Source organism: Rattus norvegicus, chromosome 6 (assembly GCF_021556685.1).
Source record: "Rattus norvegicus strain SHRSP/BbbUtx chromosome 6, alternate assembly SHRSP_T2T, whole genome shotgun sequence".
NCBI lineage: Eukaryota > Metazoa > Chordata > Mammalia > Rodentia > Muridae > Rattus > Rattus norvegicus.
Genome location: NC_141539.1, coordinates 49,093,417 through 49,116,262, shown reverse-complemented (window position 1 = coordinate 49,116,262; position 22,846 = coordinate 49,093,417). Strand labels below are relative to the sequence as shown.

Sequence of the window (22,846 nt, the reverse complement as noted above, 5' to 3'; positions counted from 1 at the left end):
TGGTGACATGTAACACTTGAGTGGTGACTGACAGTTTTAATTGTCAATTTCATACAGCTTAGAATCCTGAGAAGGTCTCACTGAAGGATCAGTTACATTGGGTTGGTCTGGTCACAGGTCTGTGGGGCTTTTTTAAAAATTAGATTAATCGATATAGAAAGATCTAGCCACTGTAGGTGGCAGCATTCCCTAGGCAGGGTCTCTGAACTGTATGAGAGCAGAAGAAATGAGCTGAGCACAGCATTCCTTTGTGATCATTAATTTTACTCTGCTCCTCACCAAAGATGTGACTTGAACATTTGTCTCAAGTGCCTGCCTTGACTTCTCTGCAAGGAAGGAATGTAATCTAGAACTGTAAGCTGAAATAAATCCCTATCTCACCCTTTGGTTGTTCCTAGCCGAGGTATGTTATCACAGCAATGGAAAATAACCCAGAACACTGACCACATTGGCCATACACTTATAGAATTCTAGCTGCCAAAAGTGCTACAGTAACCCATCTAGAGACACTTTTAATAAGGTAGCCATATCCCCATATCCACTGTGCTCCATAAATAGCTATTGGGTATTTTGTGGATAGCTGCCAATCTTTTTGATGGGAGGGGGTGGGAAGGGCAGAATAGAAAAGCTCATTTTGGAAAACAATCACCTTGTTTGAGCAGTTTATGCCTGACTGATCCTGGATGAAGCTATAAATGGCTTTCTTCTTAAAACTGCTTGAAGGGGTTCAGTTCAACACATTTTCTCCCCTTGTTTCTCTGGAACGCAGGATTAGAAGTTTGTGCCTTTGTTGTTGACAGACACTGATTATTTTCCTTGGTCTGTTCAGAATATTCTGGTCTTCCAAAGAAATGCCCAAACGTGAAACAGGTATGCAAGCAATTTTTTTCTCAATTCAAAATAAAGCTACAATGTTTCATGCTAAACAATTCCAGCTGCTGTGAGATCAAGGTGTGTAGAATTATTAACAGGAAGAAAATTGTTAGCTACAAACTTTGGAGGAAATTTGTCTCTGGCAAGAACTTTCTTTGAAAGATTGTACCCAGCATGGAAATGTTTAATTCCCCCACAGTCACTCTACAGGGGCCCACAGAGGATGCCATCAACAATAAACAAGGAGATGCTGGTTACAGACTTTTGGAATTGCCAGCTTGAAATACAAGGAGGGAAATGGTAGGGAGGAAAATAGCTTCATTAACTGTGTCTCAGCTTTGTAGAATAGTGCAAGATGAAAATCACGTGTATAGGTGGGTATCTGTTCTTGACCTGAAGATCAGCTGCACAGTAGGTCTTCATAAAAGTCTTTACAGATGGCTCAGCTGGTAAAATTGGATCTATCTGAAGAAGGGACGATCACTGGGTATGGTAACTACTCTGGTGAGAATGTGAAGGTATTTTGCTATTTTTGAAATGTTTCTGGGATATCGACTGTTCCACTAAGATGATGTGTCTTTGGCTTTACAACACACATTAGTAAAATGTTCTACAACAGAAACTATCTCTCAGGGGAGATAGTTTAATAAATAAACAAAGTGCTTGCTACACCAGCACAAAGACCTACGTTCATTCCCAGCACCCATGTAAATAGACAGGCATGTTAGCAGATGTCCTGAGCTAGGGAAATTCCTTCTTCTAGGAAAGTGGAACCAAGTGGTTCCCTTGGGCTTCCTGGCTAGTGAGTCATATCTAATCTGTAAGCTGCTAGTTCTAGTAAGAAATGCTATTACAAGAGCAAGATGTAAAGTGACTGAAGAGGAACAAGACCCAAGGTTTGACTCTGGCTTCCATGCAGACTCGTGTGCACCCACTTGCACACACATACCATACCCTATCGAACAATAACAGGATGAGAAAAAATATATAGAAGAATCCTGTGCTTTGTTTGCTGTCTCTTGACCCAATACATATTACTTAAAATCAAACTGCTATGTGTTAACATACAAATTAATTTGAAAGGAACCACTAAATAACTATACACAAAGTAGAGTTAATAAGAAAGATTGATAGAAATCATATGCTTCTGAAGCAGATTTACAGAAATTGTGTAAAATATCATTCATCTACTCCTCTTTGGCAACCCTATAATGGCTACTCCATTGAAGGTGAAGGGAGATGGACAAAAAACCAGAAATTGGCAAAACAAACATCAATACCAAATACTTAACCAAAAGGTAGCAAACATCCCATTAAGTGTAAATGGTCTAAACAGCCAATTAAAAGACAAAGACTGTAAGATTGGAGTGAAATCAGGATCCTGTAGGGTTTGTAGTATTTCAGTGTACATAAATAAATCAGATGATAAAGTTGGAAACAGTTATAAAACAGAGGTAGACGGATTATCTTATAATTCGTGTTATGATCCAGAGGAGTAAAAATGATGAGGAATAAAGAAGCTCTTTTCATAGCAATGTAAGAACAATGGAATAATCTAGAAGGTTAACTGATCTACCAAGGATGAAAGCTTCAGAGTGTATAGAGACCCTTTAGTGACAACGGAAAGAATAACAGATATTGAATTTCACTTTTCCCTTCCCCGGAATTTGACAGAAGTAAACATGTCACTCTGTCTTCCTAAGCCTCTGACTTTGTGAAAGAAATCATGTGATATGATTTAGATCCACCAGCTCTGCTTTCATGGGCTTGAATGTGCACCGGAACAATTTGTTTCCTTGCTTGTCTCCAACAAAGAGAACTGAAGGAGGGAGAAAACAAGGAGAGTACATTTGGACCGAAGCCTTCCCAGGAGTGCGCAGGGTTCACTGGTATGCGAAACAGCCCAGGGGTTGCATTCTGTCCTCACATAAAACCTGTTGCTAATTAAAGATTTAAGAAATACAGCTGGAGAAGTCACAGCAGCCCAGATGGCATTTCACAAAACCTCTGGTGAGGCTGAAGGCCGACAGTAATTTTGCATGATTCATTGCCCAGGTGGGACATGGGAGGCTTAGCCCAGTACACTCCAGGTGGAGAAGTACACCCAAGGACAGGAGTCTCATGGCCAGGCAGATGGCAACTCAAGAAATCACTCAAGAATGATGCAACCATCAGTTCCAACCTCTTTTCTCTCTGTCATGGTGTATTTGTTCGCGTTGGTAATGGAGGAAAGAGAACTCTCATTTTTCAAGTTTCATGTAGCTTTTCAAGATGATTTGTTTAACCTCCTTGTATAACAACAATAAAATGAACACGTGATTTAGGTTACAGTAAGGAAAGTAGTTTAGATTTGAAGGATGAGATATTTTTCAAAGTCTGATCCATGAAATACCAATTTTTTTAATGATTCTTGAATAACGTGTTGAGAAACAACTAAAAGAAGGTTTGTGTTACAAAACATATTTAAGAAAGAACCAAATATGGTGGTATATGTAATCCCATGGTGGTAATCTGTAACCCCAGTACTTGGGAAGCAGAGGCAGGAGGATCACCATGAGTTCAAAGGCCATCCTGAAATACATAGTAAAGCCTAGGTCAGCCAGGGTCCAGTCTCAACCCCTCTCCCAAGCCTGGAATGCCTTGACGGTTAAAATTCATGTTATGAACACATGAAAACCAAAGATTGGTTTGCCAGACTGATTTAAATTTGGGGGCAGAGCATAGCATCCAGCAAGCTGGATACCTAGACTAGCCTAATCTGGTTATAGATTCAACCAATAGACCCGGTCTCAATGAATAAAATTGAGAGAGGTCAGAGAAGACCAATAAAGATACCTGTTGCCAACCTCAGTGCCTCTGCACACAAGCACATATATATGCCCACATACATGGGAGCACATATCAGCGCACACAAGCATGTATGTCAGTAACACCCATAACAACAACAAAAACAGCAACAACAGCAACAGCAGCAACAAAACACTCAAACAAGAACAAAAACCCCAAATAAAATGAGAAATGAAATATTTGTTTAGAATGAAAATATAATTATAAAGGTCTTAAACATTAGAAACTTTAGTCTCAGTCTTTTCTAGGCTGTATTTTGGCAACTGACGAAATATGCTACATAAAAAATTGTTCCTCAAAAAATTATTGCACATTCCCCCCCAAATCTGAAATGTTCCCAGCACCTCTCGGTATCACTGGGATGGAGGGAAGACTATAGACATTCAGGATTCAGCTATGCGCCTGGTTGATTCTTCTGACCTCCTCATCCTTGCCAGGAGGCCAAGGACTAACCCCCAGGTGTCATAGTTAGGTTTTCTACTGCTGTGACAGAACACCACGACGAAAAGCAACTTGAATAGAAAATAGTTTTTGTTTCTTTGTTTTGTTTCGTATTCATTTCCACTTCCCTATCTCAGTGGCTATCCTCAAAGGAAGTCAGGGCAGGAACCCAAGTGAGGAATCTGGAGGCAGAAATTGATGCAGAAGCAATGGAGGAGAGGTGCTTACTGACTTTGTCCCCAAGGCTTGTTCAGTTTGCTTTCTTATACACAAGTCATTTAGCGATTTACAAAGGACCACCTGCCCAAAGATGGCACTGTCCACAATGGACTGGGTGGTGTCACAGCAACCACTAATTATAACAGTTCTCCATTTCCTACAGACAAATCTTATTGAGACATTTTCTCATTGTGGTTCTCAGGTGACTCTAGTTTTTGTCAGTTGCCATGAAACCAGCCATCACACAATGGAACAAATGAATACAAATACCACAGCTATATATCTAATATCAAATGACAATCTTAAAATCATCAGATTTAGGTATAAATTCGTAACTGTTGACACCTAGTACTTTATTTAAAATAAACATAATGCACTTTACCATGAGTGTATAAATCCTCCAGGGAAATTCTGGAAGCCTAAAATGTTGGTCTGTTTCTTATGAGGCCAACTTGCTGTCTTCAGACCGTTACTCCTTTTTTGTCACATGCTCACACTGGGGCATGCTGGTTTAGGGGTTAAAAAAATGTAAAAATATCCTTTGCATAGGTTTTTTTTTTCCCAGTGCATTCCTGTAACAGAATAAGTGTTGGAAATGACCAGCAAAGACCCTGTTTTCAGCCAACAATAGGGAGAAGAGCAGAGCAGAGAGTTCAGAAACAAATGGAGTCCTGATAAAGTAGTTTAGTTTTGCTCAAACTGCTCTGGTGCTGGCTGACAGCAAACCACATAGTTGTTAAGGAAGCCCAGAAGAGCAGTCAAAGGAGCCCCCGAGTTGTTCTGGGATTCAGAGTCCAGATTTAAAGGACAGAACTCTTTGCTGGGATGACTAGCTGATGACACTCTGTAAATATCAGGGTGTGTAGGGGGCACACAGCCAAAGGAGCGCAGCTAGGGAAGCAGGGATATAATGAAGCAAAGGAGAACTGAGCAAATGGGAAGTGAAAGCCATCGTAGCAGCGAGGACTATTAAACCACCAAAACGTCCCCCGAGGGAAGTGATGGAAGCCTCCTTGCTCGAGCCATTTTGAAATCAGCAAAGCAGGGGAAAACGGACTGTAGGGAACAGTCTCATGCCAGCAGGGAGCAGACACGATGATTGAATAGCTCTTCTTGCTTGCTCATTTCCACATTCTGTGAAATTGTATTGCAGCTAAGAAACAAGATATCTTGCACTCTGGTGGGATGTTCACAGACTCATCATCTGAAGCAGAGAGCTGGAGAGAGAAGAAACACGGTCAAAAATCCTGTCCCTCCTTCCTCACATCTTTATAAGCTAAGGTTTCAGATGTAGTGGGAGGTTGGAGTTTAGGCTAACATTTCCCTCCCACCAACCTATGTTACCTGTGAAGTGGTTTTTGACAAACCTGGTGATCAGATGGGGGATGGTCAGATACTGTTTGTGTATTTCTCAGGGTAGGATTGTGTCTTGTTACTTGGTCTGCACGCATGAGTCTGACAGGTCCCTCTATAATGAAGCTACAAATGCCCTCTATACACTGACCTTGGGAACAATTCAAATCACAGTGCTGAGATGGCTCCTGAGGTCTTGCAAATGGGCACAGCATTTAGACGGGAGACCCCTGCATGTGCTGTCTGAGGCTTTGCGTCCTTTCTTTCATTCCCTTGATCATCTATTGATGTTGTTGTGGGTCATGATTCAATGTAATTTTGTTCATGTTGCTCAAAGGGTTCCGACCTCAGGGATGTGAGTGCTTTCAGATCCGCTCATGTAACCCTCTCTGCTTCTTATCCTATCACTTTCCATACACCTGTGTCCTACCACTCTGGCAAGCTCCACAATTGTCTTCTGTGCTTCCTGTCCTGGAGTCAGGTGTCTCTTGGAAGAGTCCTGACTCCTTTCAGAGCAGACAGATTCTTAGAAACCAAAATCTAAAGGTCAGGTGTTTGAAGTCCTCTCAGTAGACTGAAGATACATTATACATATATGTATTTATATTGAAACATACCATGTCTGTAGATATCTGTTGTGCATCTGTGTGGATAACAGGCAGTCTCTCACACACTCACATAACCTATGTTGGTTCATTCTAGCATTCTAATCTTATTACTGATCTGCGCTCGCGCGCGCGCGCGCGCGCACACACACACACACACACACATATACAATCACACAATCACATATGCAGGCTGATGGAATTTTTCTATCTTTATCATTTCTAGTCCAAAACAGTCCAATCACATGTCCGGGTAATTCAGGCAAGTTCTCCTTCCCCTCAGAAGGTCATGTGAGAAACCTGTAATAGACACAGGTTAATTTGGGATTTGAAATTACAACTTTAGGTCATCTAGTTTAATATTCATTTCTTAGATTACACACATTCTAGCTTATTCTTTCACTGTGCAATCTGCAGGTTTCTGACAGATTCGTAGTTCACATATTTATTATGCCCATGCCACACATGGATGCCAAGAAAGGGTCTGTTACAGACTTTCAGCATCAGCTCCTTTAAAGGATTTTGTGGAGTTTGCCACACATATTTATAGCCTGGGTAGCTGCTTTCAACACTGCAGGGCTTCAAGGGAAGTCTGAGACCGAGGTAATAGAGTGTTCCCAGCTTCCCACTCTGTGCAAGTCCTGGCATGCGCCTCACTCATCCACAACCAAGGATGGTAAAATACACTATTCTCATTGTGTTGATCAAATACTTATCTTCTAGGTCCACTGAAAGCAAGGATAACAAGTAACACCATTTGCTCTCAGTTTTTTGTCCTCCTTGTCTTCTTTCCCTTATGGGGAGCCATGAGTTCTTCACCTCTCTCATCTCTTTCTCCTTGAAAAACGTCCTATAAATATTTCTTTTAAGGGAAGTTTGCATGGGACAAATTTCTACATCTTTCATTGGTTCACAAAAGGACTTATTTCTTTTGTAATTTTGATGGATAATTTAAGTGCAAATGTAGTTCTTCATGGATGTTTCTCTTCTTCCTTATTTAAAATTTAATTTTATTTTGTAGCTGTATGTGAGTGCCTTCAGAAGTATGCACACATGCTTGTGTGTGTGTGTGTGTGTTTGTGTGTGTGTTTGTGTGTGTGTTTGTGTGTGTGTTTGTCTGTGTGTGTTTGTGTGTGTGTTTGTGTGTGTGTGAGTGTGTGTGTGTGTGTGTGTGTGTGTGTGTGTGTGTGTGTATACAAATGCACACAGAAGCCAGAAGAGAGTATCGTATTCCCCTGGAGTTACAGGTGGTTGTGAGATGTCTGACATGGGTGCTGGGAATGGAACTGTGTCCTCTGTGGGAATAGTACATGCTCTTAAACACTGGAACACTGACCTCTCTTCAGGCAGGCTGACAGGCTGGCTTCCTTCCTCTGTCTTTTCCTTTCCTTTCCTTGCTTCCTTTGTTTCCTTCCTTCCTTCCTTCCTTCTCTTTTTGACAGGATAGTTTAGTCATCTCTCTTCTTGGTTTCATGTTTTCTGAAAAAAAAAATCCAACAAAGTTGTTATCCTTGATTTTCTTTCCTATATTAATTTCTTCCAGTTTGAATATGAGACGTGTGGTTATTGACATATATTTTTTTTAATTTTTGGCATAGATCTGTATTTATATTCCTTGTTGAGTTTATTGTTTGATGTCTTATATCAATTATGGGAATGACTCAGTCATTACTGATTTAAATATTTTCCAGTTGTCTTAGTTGGGGTTTCTACTGCTGTGATAAAACACCACGACGACTAGAAGCTTTTTGTGAAGAGTTTATTTCAGTTTATACGTCCACATTGTAGTCCACCGACAGGAAGTCAGGGCAGGTACTCAAGGCAAGAACCTGGAAGTCGCAACTGATGCAGAGGCAATGGAGGGACACTGCCTACTGTCTCGCTCTGCACAGCTTGCTTTCAGATACTTGGCAGGACCACCTATCCAGGGGAGGCATCACCCACAATGGGTACCACATGTAGTGGGTAGACCCTTCCACATCGATCATTAAGAGACTGGGCCATAGATTTGTCTACAGGCTATCTGATAGTAGAATTGAGTTTCCTTCTTCCAAAATGATTGTACCTGGTGTCAGGTTGACATAAAACTAGCCAGCAGACCATCCTTTCTCTTTCTTTTTCTTGCTGTCAGTTCTGTTTTAAATATACCACATTCTTTGTAATGTCTGCATGTTTCTGGAACATTCTACCTTCATCTTTTGCTGTTCTCTTTCTCTTTGTTTTTTTTCCCCTTTTTTTCTTTATTAACTTGAGTATTTCTTATTTACATTTCGAATGTTATTCCCTTTCCCGGTTTCCAGGCCAACATCCCCCTAGCCCCTCCCCCTCCCCTTCGATATGGGTGTTCCCCTCCCCATCCTCCCCCCATTACCGCCCTCCCCCCAACAATCACGTTCATTGGAGGTTCAGTCTTAGCAGGACCAAGGGCTTCCCGGTTGTGGTGGTGCACGCCGGTAGGATTTGGTGAAGGAGGCAGAGGCAGGAGGATCACAAGTTCAAGGCCAGCCTGGGCTACACATTTTTTTTTTTATGAAGACATTGCAGTATCTATTAACATAAAGATGCTAGGTTTCCGATCTTTCCTTGGCCATCTTTTTCTCCTGAAGGTAGCATGTTTCCGTTGTAATGTTTTGCATTTCTAGCACATACAATTTATTTAGAGATACCACTCCTCTGTCTTCTTGTTATCATTAAATGTGCTTATATTTATTTATTTTATTATATGTCATGATGAGTGTTTTACTTGTATGCTTATATGTAGAAAACATGTGTACCTGGTAGCAGTAGAGGTCAGAAGAAGGTTAGCTGGGAGCTACCATGTGGTTGCAGGGATCTGGGTCCTCTAACTGCTGAGTGTTATGTAAGACTCCCACCCCCACCTGTTACTAATGTTCTCTCTGTTGATAGCTTTGCCTGGCATTCTCTGTTATTTTAACTTCTTAGCCTGATGTCTTAACAACCTGCCACACTTGAGTCTGGCTCCAACCTTTGCTTTGGTGCTTTGAGCTGTGTTTTTATGTCTTTGCACATACCTTACACTTTTATTGAAAGATCAATATGACACTGCATATAGAAGAAGCTGAAAGAGTTAGGCCCTTTGAATGGGGTTTTTTGGTTGTCTGTGGAGAAGTTAGGCTGTGCCTCAGGCCTCTGACGCCCGTAGCTGTGACATTTTCTTAAGTGTTCTTACTTTTGGCTGTCTGAGTTTCCATAAAGACTTCTTATTAAATTATGTCTCAGCTTTCCCATATAATCTCCTATCATTCCCCAGGTGTCTGTCTGATGGTGGTAAGACATAAGGGGAATGAGACATTTCTTACTGTATTCCTGTTACCAGGTCTCAGTCTCTTAGGGAGACCATGGCCTGGGGCTGTACCTTAGTCTGTTCAGTAAATTCAGATAGATGTGTGCATGTGTGTGTGTGTGTGTGTGTGTGTGTGTGTGTGTGTGTGTGTGTGTGTGTGTTTTCCCCACACAGGTTAAATCAAACCCATAAGTTTCAGGCTAGTTTCTTCTGAGGTAATTCTCAGTCAGGGATTCTCTGGATAATTTTTAAAACAGTCTTTCCACTGCCTAAACATGAGATGGTTTCTTTTCAGTCCAGATACCTGGCTAAGGTAACAGGATTGGGGTAAAACTCTTGTGCCTGGGCTCTTTAGTGTAGGTAGTTGTTAGCTCTCTAGGCAATCTGCACAGAATTCACCACCGGTTTATAAATTCAAGTTAAGTTTGGCCCTCAGCATAACACAAAACATCATTATTTATTAGGCATAAATGTGCATTAAGTACAACGATATCGAAAATGATTTGTGTGCATATATATACATGCTCATGCATAAATGACATATAACCATATATATAACAATATGTACCTGCATATGACTCTGTGATATATATAAACATTAATATTGACATACAGTTTTAGGGAAAGAAGAATTAGAATTAATGCTGCACAAAGGATATAGACTTCTTTAAGTCCTGTGTTCTCTAACCATACCCCCCATCATCACATGACCCTGCCCATCTGCCCTTTCTCTGAATCTGTTCTAACAACTCTTGAAAAATTATATGATGCTTGCTGCATTTTCCTAGTGGTTACGATGGAGACAAGTTGTCTCATCCCACACTTTTGAAAACAACCGACTCAGAGTCAAGGGTATTTTAAAATTCACCAGCCATCTCTTCATTCAAGAAAGGTACATTATACTCTCTCTTTTGTTCTCCTGTGGTTGTCATGTTTGAAATGCTGCATTTTTGAAAGGCTGACCTATGATTTTCTTTCTTTCTTGTCGCTTTTAAGAGCACAGGCAAGAGAGAGGAGCCCTGTTGGTAGACCACTCGGGCCCCACAATGCTATCATCTCATAAATGAACTACCCTATTGTGCTTGAATAGATCTTATTTTAAAAAAACTAATTCATGGTTCCAGAAATATTAATCAGATGAATATTCATAGTGTAGCAGTGTAACCAGGTGGAATTTAGCAGAAGGGTGCTTGACCCAAGGGAGACTTCTGTACAAGGCAAAATGCAGGAAAATAGTTTCAAAAGAATTTAAATGTACCCAATGCTTTTCATTTTACTTGCTTAAAATTAGGAAAGAGGATGGAAGGAGCTGTCATTTGCTTTCTGGCTGTGACTGGCACCCCATTTCAAATCTCCCTTCCTGCCTTTGTTCAGCTTCAAAGGTATTAGAAGCCAGTCATAGTCACCCCCTCGCTTCAGTTCTTTCAGGTACCCAACTCCCCAGCTCAGGAACAGTGTGCACAGCTGGTGACATTGGCAGGGAATCAGTGTTATTCCCTCTGCTACAATCTTGTCTGCTCTGAAGTTCTGGGTCAGGGTCATTGGACCCTTCTAGTGAGTACGGATAAACTGAGGCATGAGTGACACGCTGCTGCTTTGGAACAGCTGTGGTTGACAGCTGAGATGGAGCTCGGATTAAATTGCTCAACCGAGTGCAGTACTATTCCCCTTAACTAGGTGGAAGGGCTTACTGTGTGGTAAGGATACCGGATGACTTGGGATTAATGAAAAAAACGCCACCTGAGGAAATTTGCTTTTCCCAATAAGCTGCAAATGGCAGATACCCCATCAGTCAGACCCTCACCTGATAGAAGTCCCTCCAGAGTTTCTCCACCCTCTCTAATCTGCCTGTATGCCCCACACTGCAGTGAATGAGAAGTCTTGGGGAAGAGTCGGGCAACTTTGACTTGTCTACCTCCTGAGTTGGAATGTAGGAACCCAGGATTTGTCATTTGTCCCTTACTAAGGACCAGTATCCCTGAAAGTTCAATATGGTAAGTCCAAGAAAAAGGAAAATGATAGGACTTCCCCAATGTGTTTTCCACTATAATTGCTATCAATCTCTGTTTGCAATCATATCAGTATTTGTCTTATTTCTCTATGTGATTTTCTCATGGGCTTTTCTAATACTACATGGACAGGCTTCATGCTATCATCCATCCACTCTACCTTTACTTATTGAGTGATGTTTGTTCTTTGTCTCTGTGGAGAACAACAGATGTAGATGCAGAGCATGTCATGGGATTCTGAAGAGGGAAGAGCAAGGAGGTACCTTTTCATGTTGCTCTGTGCAAGGCCTTGAGCAACCTAATGATTACCTGCTCTCTCAAGTGCACACTGTCACTCTCCAGCTGAGCATACTGTATGGGATCCCACTTTTCATTCTTCTTGAAATGGTATCCGTGTGATTATCACACTAACTTATCACAAGATACAGACCATTGACACGCAAGAAGGAATTGAGAGGCTTAAGTGTGTTATATGGGGATCCCATGAGCTGCATGAGACCCTGTCCACTCCTAGGACCCATTTTTGGTGGTATAGTTGCCTCCCAAACTGTCCATGTTTGTATGAGTAAGACGAGTGAGTTTATTGACTCCCCTGGCTAGACTTGAGCAGACACATTTCTTTGGTTTTCGTTCGTATCCTCTCTGAGGCGAGCAGATATCTATTCATATCTCCTCAGAAAATGTTACCAGGAAAGTCCTGCAGAAATATGTTTTTAACAGTAAAATGTGTTCTGCATTGCATTAGGGGGGTGTAATGTAAGGAAAGTAATGAATATTTATTAGGATATTATAGATGATAGGATCTATGAGGCAAGACCCTCTGCTCTTCTGGGAACCTCTTATAAGAAAGACATCTCATGTTTAGTCACAGCAGAGAGAAGAGGAATCAAAGATCCAAAGAATTCATGTCCTACCCAAACTTACACTCCCAGTGGAAGGTGCAGACAGGCTTTCAGTTAAAAATTGTGTCTCAGGTACAGACAGCATGCACCTGGCAAAATCAAACTAGATCAATAAATTGGATGACTGAGGTGTCTGGTTCAGAGAACAGCTCTATCACTCAGTGACTATGAACCCATCTATGGCTGACTATACCTGTGTTTCTTTGTTCAACCGAGATATAGAGTAGGAGGTGCCTCTTTCCATTTGCTGTCTATGTCACAGTCCTTCCTTTGGGTGTAAAATGATTTGTCTTGTCATGATGTACTGGACCCATGAGACAAATAAAGCCTTTCTCCCTTAAGTTGTTTTATTTTGGGTGTCTTGTGACAGTAACAGGGAAAAAATGAGACAATTAATCATATAGTCATGTAATCATATTGTTTCCATTCAGTGCCCAAACTGATTGCCACCATTCCAGTGAAGCCCATGGCCTGACACTGGAAGGAGTATAGGTGGATTCCTGACTTATTTCCCTGGCATGATAAATCTTGGGCATCAGGGACCAAAAGCAGCGACAGCCAATGACAAGCTAAAACAGGGGGTGAGGATGTCTTCCTTGGAAAGGATTGCTGCCAACTGATGATATAATATTGAACAGAGTCACCATTTGCAGAACATTTGCAGAATCTTCTCTATGTCCTACATCCACCACTGTAAACTAAGCAGACTTAGGTCTTGTGGCTGGACCTTTCCTGGGTCAGGTCCTGGAAGTTAAACCCTTACACTGCTTCTGTCAGAACGCACTCTCCCCTGTGGCTCCATGCTTATCTAACCATCATTTTGTCGATGATGATTACATTTTTGGGATGAATAAAATCATCCGTGTCCTTGGAGGTATGACATACCAAGAGTTAAACATTATCCAATTACTGACTGATGGTGAAACTGGAACAAAGGGGACAGCATCGGCAAGAGCAGCTTCTCTGCGACTGATGCGATGGAGTCTCACAATTATCACTGGATTCATTTTTAAGGACCATTGCAGGACAGATAGGGATGACCAGTTTGCTCTGCAAGCACAGAATCTCAAAGCTCGAGAAGTGAACCCTTCCTTTAAAATCTTCCTGTATAGTCCGATACCCAGAGAAGCAATAGGAGGGACCCTGCTCCCTTCCTGCCCAGCAGACAGCATACTGCTATTGGAAAACTGATACTTTGAAGAACTCAGCTCCCCACACATCATTCCGAGAGTCACAACAAAGGCACAGCGATAAACTATCTTTATCCCCTCAGATTTTGCTTGTAGACAGGGCCCAGCGACTACTCTGCCTCTCCAGGCATGGAGACAGGGTCAGGCTTGGATTCCTGCTGGGGTCCGGTTATCAGACTCCAAGTCCTAGGCTCTGCCTATCTCACTAGAAACTCACCCACGTAGTTTCCATTTTGCAGATCAAGGATTACATGTGTTTATGAGATGGAGAGTTACACATATTTAGTCCTAAAGTCAGCAGAACCGAAAATCTGTTTTTCTAGTTATTTTGAAATTTCTTAAGCATTCTGTGGGAAAATATATTTACCACAGCTAATAAGACTCCATCTCTCCACTATCATTACGTTTCCTCGCAGCGTTTCCAGTAAGAGCACTCCAAATTATCCCCCCTCAGCTTGTTCATCTGCTCAGTCAATAAGCGGCATTTTATTGCTTTTATGAATTAAGCCCTCTGCATCCAATCATCTTGGAAACATCTGCACAGAAGCAGTCTAGGGAGCTTTTGAAAAGTCAATCAGAGGAGAACAGCTTTCACTTCATGTGCTGGGCTTCTCTCTTTTTTTAATTTTAATAAAGTATTTACACATGTTTGCTGTGCCTGCTATGGAAACACGGTAGCGACTGTCACGGTAGCATCACAGAATATGGGGAGAATGCTCCAAGCCAGGGTGATGGTGGCCTCCAGCTGAGGCTCCCACCCCGGCTGCTGCGACAGAGCAGGGCTGATGTAACTCGTGTTGACTGGTGGGTGATGTGATTTCCTCACAGCTTCTACCTTTGTGCGTTCCCTATTGTAAGGAGTTGCAGTTACACTACAATCATTGTAATAAGAATGTGAATGTTAATGAGAAGTAGAGGTAAAGTGTCCAGTTACAGCAGGAGACTCAGGCTAGCTCCCCGTGCAGGGATGGATATGTGTATGCTATCAGACATTGACTGCTGAGGTAGGAAGACACAAAAAAGATATTTGGGTCTTCCAAGAGAGCTCACTTGGTAAAGGTCTTGCCTTGCAAATAGGTAAACCTGGGTTTTATCCCCCAAACTTACTTAAAAAGAGTGGGTGGGTGTGGTGTTCACACGTGCGGTCCTAGTACTGGGGAGGAAGAGATGGGTAGCTCCTGCTCCCTGGTTGGTCACCATGGCTTGCTTGCCAAGCTCCATGCCAGTGAGAAACCTTGTCTGAAGAAAAGCAAGTGGACCAACACAGGGATAATTATTTCTGGTAATCTTCCGTTCATGCATATGCACACCTGTCCACCTGCAACCACATGCACTGGTGCACCTGCGCACACAAGAACATGTACACACATGCATAAACATACACAAAGAAAAAAAGAAGACAGACGGTGCTACCCTTGGTACTCAAGTCCTTAGGTGACTTAGGAGAACTGCAGTGCACTCGTTTTACCCTTTTGTTTGTTTTTGACTGTTTGATCCTGCCACCTTTGGACCTTTTAATATTCACTATGGGTTTTAGTGTGCCTCAGCCTATGTGGTTTTCAGGGCAAATAGGCACTGGGTGTCTGTTCCTATCCTGTGAGTGTGGAGCCTTTCTTTTATGAGTCTCAACTCCTTGGGCTATGGTGTATCTATCTATCTATCTGACTACAGTGTATCTATCTATCTGACTACAGTGTATCTATCTATCTGACTACAGTGTATCTATCTATCTGACTACAGTGTATCTATCTATCTGACTACAGTGTATCTATCTATCTGACTATGGTGTATCTATCTATCTATCTGACTACAGTGTATCTATCTATCTATCTATCTGACTATCTATCTATCTGACTATGGTGTATCTATCTGACTACAGTGTATCTATCTATCTGACTACAGTGTATCTATCTATCTGACTATGGTGTATCTATCTATCTGACTACGGTGTATCTATCTATCTGACTATGGTCTATCTATCTATCTGACTATGGTCTATCTGTCTGTCTGTCTGTCTGTCTGTCTGTCTATCTATCTATCTGACTATGGTGTATCTATCTATCTGAAGAGGGAAGAGCAGGAGGCATCACCATCCGGGAGGACCTCCAGGAGGAGCTGAGATATAATAAGACCAAGGAAAAAGATGCTGAGGGAAAGCAAGGAGCAGGGAGCAGGGATCAGGGAGCAGGGGACAGGGGACAGGGAGCAGGGAGCAGGGAGCAGGGAGCAGGGAGCAGGGAGCAGGGAGCAGGGAGCAGGGAGCAGGGAGCAGGGGACAGGGGACAGGGAGCAGGGAGCAGGGAGCAGGGAGCAGGGAGCAGGGAGCAGGGAGCAGGGAGCAGGGAGCAGGGAGCAGGGAGCAGGGGACAGGGGACAGGGAGCAGGGAGCAGGGAGCAGGGAGCAGGGAGCAGGGAGCAGGGAGCAGGGAGCAGGGAGCAGGGAGCAGGGAGCAGGGAGCAGGGAGCAGGGAGCAGGGAGTAGGAATCAGGGTGCAAGGAGCAGGGAGTAGGGAGTAGGAATCAGGGAGCAGGGAGCAGGGAGCAGGGAGCAGGGGACAGGGAGAGGGAGCAGGGATCAGGGGACAGGGACAGGGGACAGGGGACAGGGAGCAGGGAGCCATTCTTCTCAGTATTCTCACTGTCTGAAGAAAGAATTGAGGCAGAGACGTGAAGTGCCGCGTTAGGAGAAAACCTCAAACATTGTATCACTTTCAGGTTCTTTAGTTCCCTCTTTGTTTTTCCATCTTTGCTATTGATGGATTGTCAAGTTTCCTTTTATCTTTCCATTTCCTCCCTTCCTAATTCCTTGTTTTCCTCCCTCCCTCCCTCCTTTCTTTCTGTCTGTCTTTCTGTCCTTTCTGTGTGTCTCCTCCCTTCCTTTGTCTTTCCTCATCTCCCTCTTCCTCTCGGGATGGAGCCTAGAGTCCCGTGTACAGATAAGCGCTCAATGCCTGAGCTACATTCTTGTTTCAGTTTCTTTCAGGCAGCACAGGGATTCTGTGCATTGCTTACTAAGAGTCTGCAGAGAGAGAATGGGGGGGGGGAGCATAGTGGTTTGAGAGAAAGCCTTTTTAAACCCTGAAGGTCTCCAGAGCAAAGCTGAATGCAAAGGACACACTGCCTTCTAGACTAGATCTTCACAGCTGCAGCAATGTCCTGCCAAGACCCTGGACGCGAGAAAGCAGTAGACAGGTTTGGGCCGGATGCCTGAGTAGAGGAAGAGCGTCCAGGCCTCATGAGTCTGATGTTTGCTACAGGTCAGGCAAGGAGAAAAGCAAATGGATTTTCCCACCTCTGTTCCAGCTCATTCCTCCTTAATGCGGAGGAGGGAGCACAGAGGCTCATGTGTGGTGACCACTGAGCTATGATTCCCTGCCTTCGTCAGGGCACTGGTGGTGACGGACATGCAGTTATTTGCTTTTGGATGTGGATCAGGAGCAACACTCTGAAGCCCAGATGGAGAGAGGGTTGAATACTTTTGGGGAATCTCTGGCTGCTCCTTGAAAGCTGAAGAACTGAATCCAGCAAGTATCCTTGGCTTAGGAGAATCTTTCCAGAGAGGTTGATCCCTGACCCCCATGACATCTCTATCACCTTTGATGGAAGGGATGTAAATCACTCCAGCATCAACCCCAGGAGTGACCTTTATGGAGTTGCAATCCACTTTGCACTGAAAGGAAACAAGGGGTACTGCATCGTTGAAGTCCAGGTTCATCGTCTGACACTGGGCACAGACATAGATAGGTAGGTGGACTTCACTTTGGTGGAAGGTGCACTTTATTAGAGGTCCAGAATTTACCAAGAATATGAGATCATCACCATTTCCCAACAGATAGTGTAATTAAATGGGACACCTTCCTTCTTAAAAGTAAAGAACACTTTGAAGACTAAATGAAGAACTTTTTACAGCACGAGGGTTTCTACTTTTAATTGTTGATGCTTATTATTGTCACATATTATTTAATGCTTTCCAGTTCTATCCTAAAAAATAGACAGGTGGGGATACTGGCGAATTCTGGTTTATTTTGCTGTTATTTTCCGTGCAACTGGCTAGAACTGTTGTGTGAGTATAGTACTAACCTGTAGACTCCCATGGCTGCAGATGTCGGACATTGCTGTGGGGATATAGCAAATGGGAGGAGTCTGTTACCTTCCCCACCATTCACTGTAACACAGTGATTCTCCAATGAGACCCTCATGTCAGGTGTCTTCTATCTTTGCCCAAGTCAGTCGCAGCTGGTTGGTTTTGTTGTGGTTGCTATTGTTGGCTTTTGTTGGTTTTTTTTTTTTTGTTGTTGTTTTTGTTCCTCCTCCTCCTCCTCCTCTTCTTCCTTCTCCTTCTCCTTCTCCTTCTCCTTCTCCTCCTCCTCCTCCTCCTCCTCCTCCTCCTTCTCCTTCTCCTTCTCCTTCTTTCTCCTTCTCCTTCTCCTTCTCCTTCTCCTTCTCCTTCTCCTTCTTCTTCGTCTTCTTCTCCTTCTTCTCCTTCTTCTCCTTCTTCTCCTTCTTCTCCTTCTTCTCCTTCTTCTTCTTCTTCTTCTTCTTCTTCTTCTTCTTCTTCTTCTTCTTCTTCTTCTTCTTCTTCTTCTTCTTCTTCTTCTTCTTCTTCTTCTTCTTCTTCTTCTTCTTCTTCTTCTTCTTCTTCTTCTTCTTCTTCTTTGTTTTAATAACTTCAGACTTACTCACATATTCTAAGCCTCACATGGTGGTCCATGACTTGCTTCCACTGCATTTTTCCTGTTCTCTGAGAGCGACATCTGACTTATAGACCAGACATGTGCTGTGGTTCTTTGGAAGGTATGTACTGAACATCTGCTGAATTGAGTTAAGACACTGTTCTGAGGAATGCAAAGCTCCTCTGTCTTGCCTAGAATTATGTCATTTCCTATAAGTGGCTTTAATGGCAGTAAGTCCTTCTTCTCAGTTTAGATTCTGGCCATATCTTGCTCTTTTCTGCACATCATTTCCCATCCTTTGAACACTGTCTTCATCTGGCTCCCAATAGACACCATTGTCTATGATTTCTGCCTTTCTCTCTTCTTAAAATGCCTGTTTATTGTATTTTGTATGGGTATAAGTGTGTCCCTGGATGTATATATGTGCACCAAGTGTGTGTATGAATCTGCAGAGGTCAGAAGAAGGCATTGGATCCCCTCTGGACTGGAGTTACAGGTACCATGTGAGTGCTGGGAACTCAGGTCCTCTGCAAAAGTGGTAAATGCCATTTACTACTGAGCCATCTCTTAGGCACTCTGTCTCCTCTCCCCTCTCTCTCTTTTTGGCTAGATCCCCCTCTTCCTGACTCCAAAAATCTAGGGAGCTCTCAGCTTCAGCCCATGTTTTCTTTCACTTCATGATCTTCATGATGTCATGCCACCCACAGCTTTAATTACTAGCTAGTTAGCAATGACCTCCAATTAACATTTCCCACTTGGACGTCTGTCTAATCTCCATGTTTCTGTATTTAATTCCCTATTTCGCATCATGCCCACTGTTAATGTTTCTTATGATCTTCAAAAACATATGTTAGAATCCCATGAGTATGGCCTTATTCGAAAGTAGGGTCTTTGCACATGTAAAGATGAAGTCACAGTAGATTAAGGTGGGCCCTACCTATTTCAGTGACTATGACTTCATGAGAAAGAAAGAGACTCAGGACAAAGACACAGAAAGAGTAGCATGTTACATCAGATGCAGAAACTGGAGTAATGTATCTCTAGGCCAATGGATATACAGATCCCTGGATAGCACCAGCAGCTGGACAAGGCCAGAAGACTCCTCTTCTGGAGCCTACAGAATATCTGGATTGCAGACTTCTGGCCTCCAAAACTAGGAGCTGATAATATTTTGAAGTCTGAAGACTTCCAGGCCACTTTGTTATAGTAGTTCCAAGAAGTCAAGAATATCTACCATTTAAATCACGATTTTTTGTTTGTTTATTTGTTTTCTTGAGATATCGTTTCTTGCCATCATGCAGGCTGGCCTTTAATTTAAAGTGATCCTATGATTTTGGCCATACAGGTCCTGAAATTATAAGTGTGAACCATTATACCTTGCTGAGTTCTCATTCTTTTACCCCATTTTTTTTATAACTTTCATGATTGCATATTATTCTTGTTCCTCTGGTCAAAAGTCTTGGTGTCATGGTCTTGTTCATTTGGGTTATCATGGGATCTTTAAATGTGTGTTCCTGCTTGTATGTGTACCTCTTCGTGTGTATATGTGCACGTGTATGGGGAGGACAGAGATTCATGTTGGGTTTCCTTCCTAATTGCTCTGTACTTTTCCTGTTTTTGAGGCATGGTGTCTTGATGGTCTCTGGCTCTTGCTGATTTGTTTAAGCTAGCTGTCCAGTAAACCCTGAGAACCTTCCTCTCCCTGCCTTCGAAGTGCTGGGATTAAAAAACACTACCATGATTCGTATTATCTGTGTTCTAGGGTAACAACTCTATCCTCTTTGTAGCAGGGCAGGTACTTACTGAGCTATCTCCCTAGTCCTAGTTACAGGACCTCTTGCTTGGTCTTACTGCTGTCCTCATCTGCTCAACACAGTTTATTCTGGCTGCAGGAACTGCATGGCCCATTCCTCATGCTGCTCAGATCTTTCTGCTGTTACTATCTTAGCATAGTACACTAATACCTACCCCGCACACTCTGGGAACTTATCCTCTTTGTTGTCTGTCTTCCTTCACACAGATATAAGCTGTCCCGCGCTATCTCGCCAGCAAGAATACACGGGGACACACGAATCCTACTGCAGCTAAAACGTTTATTGAATCTTAAAGAGAGGGCAGGGCATGGCGCGGCTTATATACACCCTAGCGCGGCGCATCCACACCTGATTGGTCGCTTACCCATGATCTCATTAGGCACGCCCCAGAGTGGGCAAGACCTGGCATGAAGGCACTCTTGCACATGCGCACACAGTTAACTTCCTGAAAGGAAGTTGGCTGGCGCGGCGGAGGCCAGCACCATCTTGTAATGGCAAAGCTATCCTGGCCTTCCACATGGGGTGCAGTGGAAGCCAGCGCCATCTTGTGGTGGCGAATGTTATTGCGGCCCTCTACAATAAGCCCTACAAAGGTAAAGAATGCAGTCTCCCTCTTAGCTGTGTCCTTGCTTCTCAGGTCAATAGCTGGCACTTTATGCATTGTCTATTAGATTCATGATGTCTGTCGGTTGGGTTGTTCTCCTCTCCACTACAATCGCTTATCCTGCACAGCAGTCTAGCCTGGAGGAGGCAGATCATTATTAAAGTGGCCTTGGGTTTTTTTTTTTTTTTTTCATCACTTCAAAATCTTGGCTGAGAAACAAGGCTATGGGTGCTCAGTGTCTCTGACACAGGAGTGGTAGATACCCATAACATTAAAGAGTTTAACCCAAGAACAACAATATCAACCAACCAGACACCCCGGAGCTTCCAGGGACTAAACCATCAACTAAAGAGTACACATGGAGTGACCCATGACTCTATCCGCATGTGTAGCAGAGGATGGCCATTTCAGACATCAATGGGAGGAGAGACCCTTGGTCCTGTGTGGCTGGATGCTCCAGTGTAGGGGAATGCTAGGGCACAGAGTCAGGAGGGGGTGGGGGGATGGGTAGATGGATGGGGGAGCACCCTCATTGAGGAAGGGTGGAGGATGGGATAGGGGAGTTTTGGTGGGGAGACCTGAAAGGGGGATAACATTTGAAATGTAGATGTCCAATAAAAACATGAAGAAAATAGTTTAACTGATAGGAGCTTCAGAATTGTCTGGTCTCCTCTTCTTATTTAATGTCTATCTTAGATAAAGCACCACAGCTATTTGAGAGGCCAAATATTTCTTTATTGTTAGAAAGCCTGAGAGGTACTGAGTTATAATAAGGATTGGAACTCTCTCCATGATTATTTGTGTGAATAAATGCTTAGGTTCTAGGATTTCAAGGCTCAATTCGAATTCCGTTTTTCTGACCTTGATGTTTTTCACCCAGCCTTTAAGTTGTTTTTCAAGAGTATTTTTTCTTCTGCCTGGACATAGTTGGGGAATTGATCTCTTCAACAGTGAGGTTCTGTGAGGTAGATTATGACTAAGTTTTCATTTTATGTCTTGTGGGGTAAATAATAATTGGTATCTTTGGCAAGTATCTATTTATTAAATGCTATTTCTACTGGCATTAAGTTGTGCCCTCAAGTTAATTTAACAAGAAAAATGAAAACTTGACAGTTGAATTGAGCACTCATCATACTGACTCTGACTGGAAGCCAACTGGCCTATCCCAGTCTCAAACGAGGGAGTGAAATGAACAAGACCAAGCTTGGTGAGAACTGACCTTGTATCTGAGGCTGGATCTGCTGTGTGGCCTCAAGTGATTCTTCTGAATAGCTTGGTTAGTTGTTTTGAGGTGTCCTACAAGGACGTCAAGAACTCTAAAGGGTAAATAGCTAGTTGAAGTTTTCAAGGCTTACAGGGCCTGAGACAGGATTGTGAAGTCAAGTCTGTGTGGCATGAAAATATTTTAAGGTTGTCTTCTCACAGACAGAGACATTTGATATTTGAAGAATATTTATTTACTGGTAGTACCAAGATTGGTACTATAGACTTCTGGTAGCATTTGAACCTGGTATATCTTCAAAATGTTCCTGTGTTAAAGGCATTGTCTTTAACACAGGGATGCTCTGATCTCATGGTGGTTTAATCCGTTCATAGATTCATAATATGGTGAACTATTGGAAGATGGTGAAATTTTATGGAGTGGGTCCTATGTATAGAGTGATAGTCATTAGTGAACAAATTGTGGTATATTTACTTCTTGATTCTTACCCTTTCTCCCTTTTTCCTATCTTAGTCTCCATCTTCCTGGCCACAGGAGATGAACCTTCTTTGCTCTTTTGCATCCCACTTCTGATGTTCTACTTTACCACAGAACTAGAAACACTGGAGTTAGTAACCATGCGCTAAAACCTCTGAAACCACAAGTTAAAATAATTCTTTCCTCCTTCATATTAATTTTCTCTGGGTTTTGTTAGTCTTGACAATCTGTCATAGCTTCTGTCTTGAGACATCTGCATACATTAAAAGTCACTGCTCATCAAATGGGCTCAAAGGACTTTTCTCCTCCCTCC

At 42.7% G+C, this 22,846-nt stretch overlaps 1 protein-coding gene across 4 annotated transcripts in view; it reads left to right on the top strand.

The window, feature by feature from the left end:
- The window catches only part of LOC148005168 (uncharacterized), an 86,205-nt gene that overhangs the window by 6,318 nt on the left and 57,041 nt on the right, over window positions 1–22,846 (top strand). For 2 of the 4 annotated variants that reach the window (XR_015622311.1, XM_087554937.1), the window contains exon 4: window positions 830–870. Coding sequence is in view for 2 of the 4 variants with exons in the window: in XM_087554937.1 (XP_087411063.1) it covers window positions 830–870 (41 nt within the window). In the remaining 2 variants the exon portion in view is untranslated. Of the gene's footprint in view, window positions 1–769; window positions 871–5,533; window positions 7,321–22,846 lie in introns of those variants that run through there. The other 2 variants (XR_015622312.1, XM_087554936.1) reach the window with 2 other exon arrangements.